At 42.2% G+C, this 16,403-nt stretch overlaps 2 protein-coding genes and 1 pseudogene across 11 annotated transcripts in view; 1 reads left to right on the top strand and 2 right to left on the bottom strand.

Moving 5' to 3' along the window:
- Positions 1-2,312, bottom strand: part of HOOK1 (hook microtubule tethering protein 1) — a 29,996-nt gene extending 27,684 nt beyond the window's left edge. The window contains exon 1 of the mRNA XM_086841668.1: positions 1,927-2,312. The gene's annotated coding sequence lies outside the window, so the exon portion shown is untranslated. The remainder of the gene's footprint in view (positions 1-1,926) is intronic.
- Positions 2,313-8,149: 5,837 nt separating this feature from the next.
- Positions 8,150-13,698, top strand: LOC147651756 (E3 ubiquitin-protein ligase RNF170-like; annotated as a pseudogene).
- A 1,522-nt stretch (positions 13,699-15,220) lies between these two features.
- FGGY (FGGY carbohydrate kinase domain containing) overlaps positions 15,221-16,403 on the bottom strand; it is a 279,434-nt gene continuing 278,251 nt past the window's right edge. For all 10 annotated transcript variants that reach the window (XM_086841676.1, XM_086841677.1, XM_086841675.1 and 7 more), the window contains one exon: positions 15,221-15,478. In XM_086841676.1, the coding sequence (XP_086697802.1) occupies positions 15,397-15,478 (82 nt within the window). In that variant the 3' untranslated portion in view covers positions 15,221-15,396. The remainder of the gene's footprint in view (positions 15,479-16,403) is intronic.

Below are 16,403 nucleotides of genomic sequence, written 5' to 3'. Positions count from 1 at the left end.
TTCACATTAGATGGAAATACTTTCATCACTTGAGGCCCTTCTTGGAAGTCATTCAACTATGAGAACATTTGCTTTAAATAAAAGACTGTTTAAGCCAGTGGGATTCCTGAAATTCCTGAGCCATTTATGTTCTTCTTTACACTTTTCTTAGCATATCTTAACTCAGTGAACATTTCCTTATCCCCACAGATTTAATGCTGGTAAGAAACAGTCATCTCATTAAAACTCTGAAGGCTTGGGGTAGCATTTCTAGTCTTTTATAATTAATTTTGTTTTGACTGGAGTCATTTCTGGGCTCCTTGGTTGCAAATTTCCAGACAGAGTTATCTTAGCCCATGTGATACAGAGAGTGTGTATATACAGAGTACAAATGCATGCACACCTTTCACACAGAATAATAATATTGTTTACTAAAGGAGCTTCAGAAAAAAATAACAATTGCTTTTCCAAATAATAGTTAAGGTTTATCATATGCCAGTGAGGTGGGCATTGATAAACTGAAACAGAAAAGATGGAAACAGAGCCACAGAACCAAAATCTATGATATCTCATTAAATTCCTTAAAAGTTATATGGGAGACAAAGCAGGTCAGAGGTAGAAAACTGTTGACCTACATTTATAAAAGAGTCTGTGACCAGATCTTGTAATTCCACCTTTTGGCTTCATCCAGCAAGAGAGAAATGGTGACATCCTTAAGGAATGATCTACCTTAAATATTTCAGGGAAAAATCTCAGAACTGGCAACTTTTAAGAACAGTGACTTGAACAGAATAAAATATTTACACCTTTACAGGATCATTTCTGCTCAGCAAAACCCCAATTTGGCACTGTACCCTTCCCTCCCCCATTCTCACTGCCTCAGTTGTTTCCCTAACATTGGCTCATCTCCCATCTATGCTTTTTTATTTCTGCCTTTTCATTTACTTTCTCACTGATACCTGCACTCCTATTTTAGTACCCTTATCTTTTTTTAGTGAACAAGGTCACAAGTGAGAGTGGGCTTTGGCAATTCCAGCATTACCCAGCTGACGTTAATTGACATCATGGAATTGGCAGTGTCATGGCAGCAGCCCCTCTGCAAATTCACATGTATTAAATGTCTCAGATACAATTTCAGTTTGTGCCCAGGACAAAAAATGCAGCACTGGGATATGAACTGTGGCAGAGACGTGCTGGTCACGAACACAGTGACACTCTGAGATCCTGTTCCCACAGGTGTGCTGGAGAGGTGACTCCTAAGGCACCAGGTGGGTGGGTGGGTTTGTGTCCCAGTTTTGTGCCATACAGATTCTGATCCTGAGAGTATCCTCACACTGAATGTTGTGCACCAAATACCTCCAGTACTCACCACAGTCAGGGATTAATCCACAGGTGAGATCAGGAACATGTTTTTTTTCAGGATCAGGGAAATTACAAACTCAATTTCCACGAAGTAACCTCTTTGATTCTGTGCTAGGGTACTGGAACATACTGCTAGGGAAACTAATTCTGGTAATATCTCTAATCTCTCTAAATGAAATAATTTTCAGAACTCTATGTTCCTTTATACCAATTATATACTATTATCTTATTATTCAGTGTATACCAGTGTAGAAGTTTAACAAAATAAAATGTTAGTAACTTGTTCATTATTTTTAAATGGAAAATTAACAGCTTTCCTTTCTCAACGTCTGAAAGTTAGTGTGAAAAGCACTAAAAGACATGTTTTTAAATAGAGTATTGAAAAAGTAATCTTTAGTGGAAGAAGAGTCTGTGTTAGAAACACTGGGTGAAAATGTCACAGCCACCACTTGCTATTGAATAATTCAACAGTGTCTCAAACCCAGCCACAGCTGGCAGAGTAGGAGATCTACAGGTGTGTAAAGTGCGAGTTGTCCTGATACTGCAACATTTATATATTAAATAAACAAGTTATTGTGTACCTACCTTTCTAAAGAGTTCAGATTTCCCATAAATTCTATATCAATGTAATTTTTTTTGGTTTTATTTGAGAACAGACTTCAGTTTGTCTCAGAATTTTGAACACATTTTCTTTCATGTTTGAAGGTTCTCTTGCTGTGGCATATTCCAAAGAGGGAAAGCCAGCTCCCAGGGTTCAAGTGTCTTTTGAATAGACTGCCAGGGAGGTTGCAATTATATTTTTTGTTACTGCATTCTGCACTTGGATCATTTCTTAAGATACAGTTTAAACTTGTCTGTCCCTTCTGTGTGCATTTAGAGATTTCTGCCTTGCTTTCATACTGCTCTGCAACAGTTGCTCTGTTTTGCTCATGCACAGGAACCAGGGGCACAGTGGCTCTGAGCAGAGTTCTGTGGAGCCTCCAACATACCCAGCAACCCCCACTCTCACATTCCAGAATGGATCTCAGTCACAGATGAGACTTGCTGGGGGTGCATCTTGCAAAAGCCCGTCTCGGTCAAAAACCCATCTCAGTCAAAACCCCCTCTGTTTGGGTCAAAGGCCATCACATAGGCCCTGCTCCAGAACAGTGCCAGAAGTGTTTCACACCTTCACACCTCTCAGCCTTGTCTTTGTACCTCACATTTCTGGTTAGGTAGGCTTTTGTGGAGTACATCAAGAAACTGGATGTGTAAAATTGGGAATTAATAATGCAGCAATGCCAGTGGTTGGCATGTCCAGACCTGTTGGCTTTGATGGGACTATTCAACTGTGCAAACTAAAATAGGCACTGCAATGTTTGCCAGCTCCAACCCCAGAGCCAAAACAAGGAGCTCATTAAGAGCAAACGCTGGTACTGGCACTGCAGTTGTGCTTTACAGACCCAACCAAAGATCGAGCACCAAAAAAGCCCAACCTACAATTTAGACAAAATGGATCCAGGATTCCAACTTTCAGGCATGTATTGGGACCAAAATGTCAGCAAGGTAACAGGAATGGCTGGCCTGGGGCAATCTTGGATTGACTTATTTCATGTACAGAGTCACAGAAGTTTGGATTTTCCTGTATTCATTATCTTCCTCAAAATATTCTGGAGCTATGTGAAAGGAACCTTGCTGTTATTTGACAGCCTTTCCCTGGTCAAATTCAGTGAGTTAGGCCAAATAAAATCTCAGTTTCTCCATTGAAGCCTGCGTAGTGATGGAAGTAAGAGAAGATTCCCTGCTGTCCTGCATCCCGCTGTGCCTGGAGGCAGGGGAAGTGCTTTGAACTGAACAACTGAGAAGTAATAAGCTTAGAGTGATATTAAAAATGGACCAAAAATCCTGTTTTTTCAAATAGGGCAGAATTCAGTCTGCAGTTTCCAAGACAAGCTTGTCTGTGGTAAGGCCTGAGTGACTGCAGAAGAGCCACAGCACTGCACACACAGCCCCTGGCAAGCACAAGGAAGTCTTATGGGCCCATTCTATCTTTACAAATATTATCTTTTGCTATTAGTTAGTTAGAAGGGGTTTCACCTCTGTTAGTACTAACCCAATGCTAAGTGGCCTAGCTAAAACAGACTGACCTAATGTGTTTGAACCATTTTCCAGAGAATCAACATTCCTGTCTAAAAACCACAGGACTGACATCTCTGTTAGCAGCCTTTATAAACTCAACACTTGGAGCAGAGAACCTGGGAAAAGGTTGGAGAGAAAGAGCTGTGCTTGGAGATTTGGGGAGTCCATTGGGGGGAAGCATTGAACAACCTGGAGAGGATGTCACTGCCTATACCATGTTCTCTGGATAACCCAACTGCTCCAGTTTCTGCATCTGCCAGTCTGGCACCTTTAATAAGTAATTAAATCACACTGTGGACGTGAATACATTCTTGGATAAATAATAAATGACAGCTCTCACACTGGCACGCGAACACACAGGCATACCCAGGGCAGGAAATCACACACAGCTTTTCATTTGTTGCTAATTTATCTGTAACAAAGTGAGGAAGATACCCCGGGGACTGGTGACTAACAAGGAGCATTGTTTATGCTACAAATCCCATCCGGTTATTAGACTTTGAAAAGTGCTTTGTTTAGCTTATCAGTGCTTCAGCAGGAATGCCAGGGGCAGTATTTCTGTTCTAAGTGTATTTCTATTTCAATATTACTGACACATAAGAGGTTATGTGTTACCTGAGGGCTGAATATTTGAGTTGTGCTTCAGTGCCTTGTTGAATCAGGATCAGGATGGTGAACACTGCACAAAACCAGGCCCTGAACAGGTTTCCTTATCAATTTTACAGCATTAAATTGAAGAACACTTTTACATAAATCAAGCCTTTCTCAAGGACCGTAGAACATGACAATGAATAAATACTCTATGGCATATAAATGCCCATCGTTAAAAATTATTTCAGCATGTTAGACCTTTTGCTTAAATTCTGCACTTCACTTAGGATGTGGACAAATTTGTATTACACAGCCTAAGTCTGCAGTTATGCAATTCCAAAGTATCACAAGTGTCTGGCAAGTTTTAGAGATGTTTCACAACAGCACTGATAAGCTGCTACTCTGTCAGGTGATCAAAATACCTACAGTGTGCCCTTGATTCAAGTTAATATTTAAAAATAGGAATGCACATTTTTTATTTGGCTCAGCTATCTTTTCAATTATGTTAAATGTCTTTTGGGCGAGAAGACTTAGAAAGGGTTGCCATTATTTTCAGATGGAAAAAAATTACATTTCATTTAATAATTTATAAAACCTGAGAGTCCCTGGCCAACTAAATTAATAATTGGCAAATAAAGGCAACTAAACTGAGCAATTAAATTATTAATTGGCAAATAAGGCATAATTTGCCTTGCTGAATGATTCCACACCAACTCAGCTCCTCTCAAACATTTCTGCAAAGAGGAATGGCAAGATCAATCTCAGGTAGGTCTCCTGGACCACTGTAAGAAGTGCTCACTAGACTGATTATGAATAAATAATTGAAGTATTTATTTAGACTTTTCATCATTAGATTACTTTTGGAAAATCTACATGAATAAATTCTTCCTTCTAAAATGTCCTGGTTTTAATTTGCTTATGATTAGGTTAGACCTGGATTGCCAAACCATGAGCTGTCCAGTGTACCCTCCCTTGTCATCTGAACTGGCCTTGTAACTGAGCCTGGGAGCAGCTGCTCCCCTGCCACAGCAAAGTGACACTGTCACCCCTCCCCGACAGCTTCAAACCTCAGAGCAGGGGCTGCTTTACTGAGCAATGCCACGTGCTCATGGAAAAACTAATAAATGTTTGTGAGCTCTCCATCTGCTGAGAGCTTTTTAAACTTTAATACCCCTCCTCGAAGATGCTGATGAGAACAGACACACTACTGATGCTTTAGAGCTAAATTTCCTTTTGGTAAAACTGCAAGATGTTGTGAGCTGAACTGTGTCACAGAGATAAAGGTTTATACCCAGGAGCTGCTGGCTCCACAGCCAACAAACAGATCAGTGCTTCACGCCTTCCTTTTGTGGGCAAGAATTAAAAAACATATCAAATCTGGTGGCTGGGGTTTAGTACAATGGACTTGGTTTTGCAGGGTTCTACTAGAATTATTTTCTGAAATGCTCAGCTTTCATTTTAAGCCAAAAGATGTGTCCAGATCTGAAAAGCTCTTTTTTCTCAAAAATCTGACAGTCACAGTTTCAAAGCCTGGCCCCTCATGAGGTACCTACATGAAGAATTCCATTGCAAATCTGACCTGTGGAAATGTGACCCCAGTGAACACCTGTGCTGTGCACTGAGAAATAGAAACATAAGGACCTGATTCCTGAAAAACTTCAAGGCTTTCTTTGAATTCTGTTTTTCAGAATAATATGCTTTGGAATTTGGTGTTTGATTGGGCTTTCTTCTTTCATTTCCTTAAAATTAATTAAATTGACTTCTACTGGACTAAACATTTTATCACTCAGTTCTGGCTGAGGATTCCCAAGAACATATGGGTTCGAACCACCAAAGGCACCCAGATCCAAATACAAGACTGTGAAATAGTTGTTCCTAAGGGCACTTGCAAAGTTTCTAGCCCAAAATGTTAGGAGGAATGACAATTTGAATAGTGCTGTTTGAAATAAGACTCAGAATTACTGCATGAGAAGAAGCTCCCTAAAAATCTGTCATTTTAGGCAAAGTCACACTAAATATTTTATTTTGTTACAACTCTTTAGTACCATCAAAACCTCAAAGCTTCATGACACAAACCCTGACTGCTATAATCAATCTCTAATTCAATCACAGTTCAAATGTTCAAAGACCAGCTCAGGATTTTGGAAGGGGTAAATTAGTTCTGGCAGCCTTACAGCAATGTCAGATATCATCTGTCTTCTCCTTCTATCAGATCCAGCTGGGCGGGCCCCTCAAAACCAGGACAGAGCCAACTCCAGCATCATTGGGAGTGCTTGGACTCAATAAATCAGAAATTTGATTATGTGCAGATAATCTATTAAAAATAAATTACAGACCTGGCATGTTCTTCCCAGCTAATCGACTCAGGACAAGACTAAGCCACTGATGTCTTTGCTGAAGGTGACCCTGAGTCTCCTTTTCCTCCCAAATGCTCTCTTAATGCGGTTGGAGGAAAGAATGTCCATTCCAGGTGAAACCAGGGCCACCTTGCCTTGGTACCTGCTGGACCCAGAAATTCCTGGCATCCATAAGAATGTCCATGGCTTTACTGTGTATGTAAGGAACTGCCTGGTTTTGCTCCTTCTGGATCTGCCACCCACTGGTCATCCTGCAAGAAGTGACTGAGTTTCCCACCTTGCTTCACTCAGTCAGTGAGTGAATGATGGATTTAAATGATGTTTGAATGATTTTTATTCTTTCTATACACACACATATTATTCACACAGTGCAGAATCACTGTCTGGATCTTTGCTGTAATTCCTAGTCCTAATCAAATGCTCTGGGAGCAGACCTTCAGTATTTGCAGGGTCTCAACAGACCCTTGCACTCAAGCTGACGAGTTTCCAGCCCCTTTGCCTGGTGCCTGAGCTCAGCAGCCAGAACTGGTATCATCAGCAACCCTAAATATTCCATTTTCCCGTTTTTTGACCAGCACAAACTCTCTTTCTGCAGACTTGCTCATGAGTCATCTGGAAATAAACCATAATCACTTGTCCCCTAGGAGTCATATATAAGCTAATTATTGTACAAGACAAGCTAATACAAAATACACAAGAGGTTTCAACTTGTTGAGGTTGCAAAGGGCAAGGGAGCCTTTCAGAATTTCCATTGGTTACGGTCTGGGAATGCTGGGCTTCCCTTGACTCCGTATCTATCGCATAATCAGAAACACATTTTGTTCCCTTTGTTGTAGGAGGCAAAGCTAAAGAAATGTGGGTGTTATTCTTGTGCACAGAGTAGATACCTAATGGGCTTGTGTGTGCAGTGTTTGTAAACACAACTGCTCTGGGCTGCAGCTGACAGAAACCATCACTGCTTGTCCAGGGATGTTCTGGATCTGCAAATGCCCCTAGCCCTGCACAAGAAGTCAGAATGGAATGGGATGTACCAGATGAATTTTAGGTGCCATTGTGTTAAATAAAATCTGCTTGCCTGAAGTTCAGTGTCCTGGACTTGGATCTGACCATCGCTGTGGTGTCTTATTCTACCCAGCTATCCTTTGCTATTGTGTGGTTGTTATCTCTGCAGAAGAGAATCTTATCAGTGCAGGGAAAGGAAAATCTGAAAACAATGGAGAGGCCTTTGGCATCTGATATTTTTCTGTTGAGGATGGAAACAAATACATTTATAACCTCACAGTAAAGAAACAAGATTTTTTTTCAGTAGATATAGAAACACTATTGTTAAGGCTGGAAAAGCCCTTGAAGATCAGTCAGTCAAAGTTATGGCACATTATTTTAAAACCTCCAGTTGCTCTTATTTACAGATCCTCATTAGAGGAGGAAAGAATGGTATGAAAGGTGATGATTTAAAATTACTCATTTGGTGAACTCACAGTTTTAGACCTGGCTCTGGCAAGAGACCTGGTTTCCTGAACACTCACCTGGATTTTTTTGCCATTCAGCCTATGGTACAGAGTGAATCCCATTCTGGCACCCCAGGAAAGCAGAGAACACACCAGACTTTATTTCAGTATATTTAAGTGACAGACACAACTGCAGAGGAGGAGAGAAACAGTGATAATTAGTTATGTGTGATATCTACGCTGAGTTTCTGTGACTCTCTGCTAATCACAGTAAGTTATTACTAATGAACTGAATATGTCAATCAAATTACTAATTTAGTGAAGACTCTGCACGACATCTCTCCCAGGAACCACAGCAACTCCAGCTTCCCCAGCTGCCTCCAGTGAGCCCCTCTCCCAGCAGAAACCAGCTGTGGGCATTTATTCTGTGGGAAGTGTTCTGGACTGACAGTGCAGGCAGTGCTTACACAGGCTACTAAACAAGGCATTCTTCTAGCAGCAATCTCAGCGCCTGCCTGTGTAAGAACCAGGACCAAACCCTCCTCCCAGGAATTAATGTAGGTTGCCTCACTAGAAGCAGGAGAAATCCCATTTTTATATTTCTTGAAAAATCAGTAATTGTATTTTTATTTGCTCATTGCTTTCACATCTACCAGGTGCCACTTTTGAAATGCCCATAAAGTCTTAGGCTGCCAAAAAGTAACAGATGATCTCAGAGGATACTGTTAAATTACAATACAAACTTGTGGAATGGGTAAAATGCACCAGAAAATCACACAATTTGTATCAGACTATGAAAAGAACCTCTAACCCCAACAAAAATCAACAGTCCAATAATCACGTTGTTAAGTGTGAAAGCTTGAGATGTAACAAACATGAAGTCTTATCTTCAAGCATGAACTCACTTCTGAGAAGACAGCTTGTCTTTTTAATCATCAGCATAAAGATCCAGCTATCCCATAAAATTAATTTCTATGGGTAAGAATCAGGAGTAGGACACACCAGGCTCTCATTCTGTCCCACATTCCTGCTTCCCAAGTGAAATATTTGCCTAAAATAAAACAGTGATCTAGGCATCATTACATTGGTTTGCAGTCCTGTAAAAGCTTTTAACATAAACAAAAGTAGTGGAAGTTCCATTTTAAACAATTCAGTAAGTTGGTTTCTAGTCATGCATAAAGGTTTTTTTAATCTGTTTACTGTTTTTGAATTAAATCTGTGTGGTCTTACAGAGGAAAATTGTTCAAAGACATTTCATCCCAATGTAAGCTCACTAACTGTTTATTCGAACCCAGGATCTGTTTAACAGGAAAGGGACAGAGCAGTTTAGAGGGTCCTTCTGTCAAGGCAGCCCCTGGTGTGGGCTCCTGTCCTCCCCCAGAGCATCTCCAGTCACTGGATAATCTGTGTAAAACCCTAATTCTCCAGACAAACGTGTCTGCTGAATGCCTTCTTTGAGGCTCTGAGCCATATGGTTGGGATTACAGCATTTAAATAGTTTTTCCAAGTGAATACAAGGATGAAGCACAGAATAGTGGAGGGAGGTATGTTCATAATTGCATTTATAAAGCGATTTCAGGATTTTTAAGGCCCACGTTCTGCACCACTGGAGCCAGTGTGAGCTTGGCACTTGAAGCAAGTGCAAGTTATAGTTACAAGCCATTCACACTTTTTTCACCATGCTATAAAAAGATCTAAGTACAAAGGACAACAAGGGGCTGTGTTGTTAAAGCTGGTGCAATAAAAACACATTTTTATGTTTAGGATAAAGATAACAGAGCACAGCCCCACGTCACCACTGCCACTATCCCCATCCTCCAGGAGCACAAGAAAGCAGCGGATCCTCAACAGCCAGGACACCTCAGGAGAGACATCATGTAATACTTCAGGTTGTTTTATGTTTTCCTAACACTGTTTTATAACATACAGGAAAAGGAGGCTTTGAACAGAACCCATCCAGGACAAACAGCAACCACATGGCCTCAAAACCTGCTTCAAATAATGCCCCAGTAGTTACAGTTTCAAGTACAAAGATAGACATAACAACAAAGAGCATCAACTTTCCTCTTTCCCTGGCCTGGTTAATTTTCCCTTTTCCATCTGTTAGTATGACCTAATGATACAGACTGTATTTGTATTTAATTTTGAGATCTGCAGAGGAGAAGTACCATATACAAGCTGGGTCTATGTTGTTTTTCTTAGCTGTACATGCTTGGCCAGGCTTTCCTTCCCTCCACACCATTATTTACACTCCAGAGCACTGACTCCAGTGTGAGGCATTATCCATGTTATGGCTGTTTATGGAGTAGAAGTGGTCTCTGTAACATGTCTGTTTTTCATGTCTTAAACCAATAAAACTTTTACATTGGGCTTATCAAAACCATTCTGTGTAGATCTAAGTCTGTTGTGACTGAAATCAGTAATAAAACTTCTCTTGATGCCCTGTGGAACACAGCTAAGGCAACACTGAGCTCTCTTAATAAATTCCGCTCCGGTAAAAGTTTTATTTAAAAAATGTGGTTAACCCAAAGCTTTTAAAGAAGATTAATGTGGACTTATAAAAAATGTCTGATTTTATTATTAGTAGTAATTCATACAGTTTGTCCTGAAGTTTTCCTTTTCAGCTTCAGTTTGAACCATATGTTCAGGAAGTTCAACTGAAAAGCAATCCTTCAGCAATATTATTTTTTTCTAATTAACAATAACCACAGAGGTATTTTAGAGAAACCTACAGAGTCCCTCAGAAGGTTGTGGAGTGGGATAGATTAAAACAGGATTTTGTCTATTTTATGAAAAATTCACTGAAGCACAAATGGGTCAACTTCAGAGGAGTCCTTCCTTTCCTGTTCTACCAAACAAAGGATTCTGAGTGCAGCAAATCTTAATTTCCATGGGATTTTTTTGTGAAAGGCCTTGAAGGACTCTGGGATCCATCAGTGCCCCGTTGGCCTTGCTGGGACTAAGCACAGGCACAGCAATGCAGCCATGGGGATCCCCAGATGTTGATCCATCACCCCAGTGGGTCACAGCCAGTCAGAGGTGATGGGTGTCAAACACAAAGCTCAAGGAGAAGCTGGAAGCTGGGAGCCAGACTGGGTTTGTACAGACTGGATGGGGATTTAGGAATAAGCACAGCTGTGGGCTCAGCCAAGTGCTCTGTGTGTGCAAACAAAACACAAGAGGTACAAAGATAAACCCTGCACTCAAATGAAAACCAGTAAAAAGCACAAGTCAGAGCGAGGTTCATAAAAATACCTTTGGGCCAAATTTCACATCCCCAGTCCTTGTACACATGATGTAACTGATGGCATCAGGAACACTTTTTTTCTGGATTTCAAACATGCTTTCTCTCAAATTCCCTTTCTCAGTGACAGCAGACGAGGTGATGCTGGGTGCAGAGCCCCTGCACTGAGGGCTCCTGGAGACTTCTCGTTACAGCACAGCTCACACAAACTCCTCACTGGCTGTTTTTAAGAACAAAGATCACTGCTCAGCTCAACAGAACAATCCCATCAAAATGGCAGCACAATGTTGTGCTGCTGTTTTCACTGGGTCCCTGTCAAGTTGCATCAGTTGAAATGCTGAGAGGTTTTATTTCCCTGACCTGTCACACTGCTCGCTGTGCCCCGGAGCTGCCAGTCAAGCTGTGTTGTTTCTGCTGAGATGCTGTTTGTGCTTTGCTGGGTTTGTTGGTGGTGCCAGCCCTGACATTCAATTTTCTTATTTTCTGAACAGCACAAACTCACTGCTGTCACTGCATGTGCAGCCTAATCTTACTGTCCTCACACTCTGCCCCCTTTTGTTCCTGAGGCCTCTCTATGTTGTACCTGGGTAAAAGCAATCTGGGTAAAAAAGGATGTGGCAATGGGCTTTTCCAGAGGTACAAGCTGCTTCTTGGCTGTGCCTGCTGGTTTATCTGGGACAACTGGCCCTGGAAGTCATTCTGGACAACTCCACCTTGATGCTTCTGTCCACAGGTACCTGTGTTCCTGAGGGCTTCAGCCATGACCCAGGGAGCCTCCAGGGTAAGATCCACAGGGAAAGAAACTGTGGAATGGAAACCCTCCTCTAGCTGATCTGTGAATCTCTGCACACACCAGTGTAGAAGAGCAAAGGCTCCATTTTTCCATTCACTTAGCAGAGGAAAACCATGCATTAAAAAAAAATCACATCCATTTTCACAGTCCATTGTAGAAAGAGGGTTTATTAATCCTGTTAACTTCCCTGTAAACATTAAATAACCACCAATATGTTTAGCATATCTTCATTTTTTCATTTGGTAGGTTGCTGCCTGACCCCCTACTGGAGGCACAGTCCCTGGTTAGCAGCACTAACCTGCCCTCCCTGCAGACAAAAGTAATATTTACCTCTGTCTGCATTCTGACACATGCCAAACAACGAACTTGAGCTCTTGGGATCAGATTTATTTATCCTCTGATTTTCCCACAGTATTTCAAAACCCACTTGGGCTTGAATGATCCTGCAGCCATTTGCATTTATCATTTGACACATGTCAGATCAAACAACTCTGTGAAATATCAAACAGGCCTCCAACATTTTGCTTTTGTGTAGTTTATTGAATCCCTGGGATAACATTCCACAAAAAGCAGCATGGAAGTTTCTAATCTCACCAAGCCCCAGTCAGACATTGCTTGTTGTACTGGGAGGCTGGATATAGGGGGGGAAAAAAGGAAAATGTTCTTTATTGTGGAACTGTGTTGCTTTTCACACCTCTTGTGAGAAGCAACACAATAAGCCAAGGAAACAACCTTGACCCCTAAGTGTTTATAAATCAGCATTTACTGAGTGAGCAGTACATAATGAAAGGATTGAAAGAGACCCAGCAAGGAAAATCAGTCTGTACCGTTATGTAATTACCTTCTGATGCAGTTACTGGCAATACTGTGGTGAAAGTGTTACCACCCACTGCTGCATCCAGAACCTTCTAGGGAAGATGCTTCTGGAATTCTTACCTGTAGGGAAGTCCTGCGGTCACCCCGGCAGGGAGCAGAACACAGCATGTAATGAAAAACCTGGTTAATTAAAAAGCAGACCTAGAGAAGGTAAGCTGGACTTTGAAATATCACTCAGATTTGAACTGCAGGATTTTAACTTGCCTCTAAAATTTCAAATCAGATTCCAGCATAGAAAGCAGCTGGATTTTTCCCCAGGTATTGCCAAACCCAAACAGTTCACACTGGCTCTGCCCTTTCTTAAGGCTGGAATCCCAGTTCCCAAAAGGATTCTGTGTCAAGTAGAATACTTTCTTTTCCAAGGGCTGGGGCAGCAGGGATCCCTTTTAGAAGGGTTCCTCTGGATACTGTACCATGATTGAACAGTGTAGGGGCATTTGGACAGCACAGAAAGGTTCTGCATTCAAGAGATTTTAACTTTCAAAGTGCTTAAGAGACACATGGAACTGAAATGTATCAGAATACAAAATCTCATGTTCATATGAGAAAAAAAGTCTCAAATGAACATTCAGATTGCAGGTTACCTGTGTGACAGGCTGTCATTCCTGACTCTTGCTTTGCAAGGACTCTTGCCTTGATGGCTCTCACGGAGTTTGTTCCTAAGAGTTGCTCTTTGCTTTTTTGGAATCATCATATTCTTGTCTTCTCCATGTGAGTGAAGCCTGAGCCTCTGTAGGACTCTTAGAGCAGTAGATGACACGGTGCTTGCTTCCTTTATTTTAATTTGCATGATAATAATCTGTCAGCAATTTGCACCTGAAGGGGTGAGGATGGCAGGGTCTGCAGCTCAGGGGCCTGACTGACTCCAGCTGGGGCCCTTGGCCAAACTTCCTCTTGCCGTGGCTGAGGCTTCTCTTGGACTGGGGCAGTGGGATGGGTTTGTCACTGTGCTGCTGCCGCAGGCTGAAGGACTCAGCAGTGCTTGGCACTCAGTGTGGAGCCCTCAGAGGGCAGTTTTACAAGAATGCCACAATCAGAGTTTAACATTACAGTGCCCATCCACCTGCAGCTGAAGAGTGTTAGAACACTTGAACTTTAACATTTTACTTCTTGGCTCAATTCGAATTAAATTTTGAGAACTTGGCAAACTGAACAATTTGCCAAGTCTTGTATAACAAACACAAGGATGGTCCGGCAGTCTTATTGCAAAATCCTGCAGCAGTGTTTGTGTTATCACAGCTGATTACTCAGCCACTGGGATACAGAGTTCTTACAGTTCTGGTTTTAAAATGGATCATATGAAACTGGTAGCAACACTGGCTTGGAACAAGAATGTAACTATAAAATACAAGTAACATAAGGGGAGAAAGGCATTAAAAGGCCATGCAGGAAATGTGAACAAATCTGTGTCGAGCAAGCCCATGCAAGGCACAGAGAGACTTTGAACCCTGCACATCTACATTTTACACCAAGTCAGGGTGATTGTTTGTTCCCTTTCCAGACTCCCTACACCCCTCGTGCTAAGTCTTGGTACCAGTTCAGCCAGAGGAATCGAGGCCAGTTTGAGGATAATGATATAAATAGCAGGAAGTTTATGGAAACTTTGCTGAAGTTGTTTGTGTTGAGCTGCAAAGAGGTGAAAGTGCTGGTGCAGTGCCAGGCAGCCCTGCACATCTGTCCCTGTATAACCTGTACCTTTGCTATCCATTTGGAGTCTGTAGACTTCATTTTCACACACTAATTGCATATTAAAATAGACATATTAAAATGTATGAATACTTATTGGTTACAACACACTGATCTCCAATTGCTTTTTCCCACCCTGTCTTTTCAGCTGACAGATTTTATCATGCCCCTGAGTTGGGAGCTCTGACATCCCACTGTGTCAGAGTCCTTTTCTTGCTTGTTTTACTCTTTTGTTATGATGTTTCTTTATTTTATTCCATCAACTTTCATTGTCTTTAATTATGTCCCTGAACTTGTAAAGCTGTTTCTCCTAACAATGGGTACTTTGGAAATGGCAACAACTGCTTTTCCATGAACTACAAGGCAGGAAGTGCATTGTTTCTTTAAAAAAATTACCAGATGTTTTTCAGGGCTGACTGCTAACATTAAAAAAAAAAAAAAAAAAAAGAAACTATTCTTTTCCAAATAACCCAAATGTAATTTTGTTATTGTGTGACTCCTGTTTGCATTTAACTGGGAATTGCAGCCTAGGCCAATACTAAAGAAGGAATTTCTCTCAAGTTAAGTGTGTGAAGTCCATCTATGTGAACATTGACCCCATGGACTCATCCATCTGAGTGAATCATGTTTTATCTTGTGCTGTTCCTGTCAGTCCAAATACTGGTACTGGGGTACCTGCAACTGATTGTCTTGTGTTCTCTGACTGGAACAAATGAATATTCCTTGTCCTGGTGTGCAGGGATTATTGACAGAAAATATCCACTGCTTCACAGTAAAGTAACTGCATTTTATTTCTCATTAAAAATTAAAATGTATACTTTAAATGATAAAAGTGTATTTTGTATATTTTTAACATGGACGGTACAGTAAGAAGAAATTACCCGCATCACACATGCCTGGAAATTTGTTATCCCTGCTGTTCCCAGATTCCCTCCCTCTGGATCACAAGCTGTTCATGATGGAGCGATACTCTCTCTGGTGCTCCACAAGCTTCAAAAATACTTCGTATTTCTTGTCATAAAATCTGTGTAAGAAAATTAATGTCAGCAAAGCCTGAGAATTGAGGATTTAAATCCCCTGCAATGTATATGTTTACTTGCTTCTCTTAGCATTAAAGACACTTTGACTCTTTCCTAGGTACAGCTGCTACTGGGGTCAGAGCCAGGCCAGTTTCCACCCAAACTGTGATTTCCAGTTGCAATCCCACCTTTCATTTCCCTGCAGCCAGCTCAGGTTCTCAGACAGTTTTCCCCAGAGTTCTCCGTCATGAGAGTGAGGAGACACCGGAGCTCCACTAAATTAATTCAGGTGGGAAAAATCCTCCAAAATTGCTGAGTCCAACTGTTCCCCCAGCACTGCCAAGGCTGCCACTGCCCCATGTCCCCAAGTGCCACATCCACAGGGCTTTTAAATCCCTCCAGGGATGGGGACTCCACCACTGCCCTGAGCAGCTGTGCCAGGGATGGACAACCCTTTCCATGGAGAAATTTTTCCTCTTATCAATCTACATCTCCTCTGGTGTAACTTGGGGCTGTTCCCTCTCCTCCTGTCCCTGTCCCCTGGCAGCAGAGCCCGACCCCCCCGGCTGTCCCCTCCTGTCAGGGAGTTGTGCAGAGCCACAAGGGCCCCCTGAGCCTCCTTTGCTCCAGGCTGAGCCCCTTTCCCAGCTCCCTCAGCCCCTCCTGGGGCTCCAGACCCTTCCCAGCTCCCTCAGCCCCTCCTGGGGCTCCAGACCCTTCCCAGCTCCCTCAGCCCCTCCTGGGGCTCCAGACCCTTCTCCTGGACACGCTGCAGGCCCTCAATGCCTGTCCTGTGCTGCGGGGCCCAGAACTGGACACAGAGCCCCGAGTCCCCCCGTCCCCTTCTATCCCCTCCTGTCCCCCTCTGTCCCCTCCTGTCCCCCCATCCCCTCTTGTCCCCTCCTGTCCCCCCTGTCTCCTCCTGTCCCC

This window comes from Cyanistes caeruleus, chromosome 9 (assembly GCF_971803275.1).
Source record: "Cyanistes caeruleus chromosome 9, bCyaCae1.hap1.1, whole genome shotgun sequence".
In the NCBI taxonomy this organism is placed as follows: Eukaryota; Metazoa; Chordata; class Aves; order Passeriformes; family Paridae; genus Cyanistes; species Cyanistes caeruleus.
The sequence above is the reverse complement of the archived record's forward strand: the minus strand, read 5'-3'. Positions and strand labels throughout refer to the sequence as shown.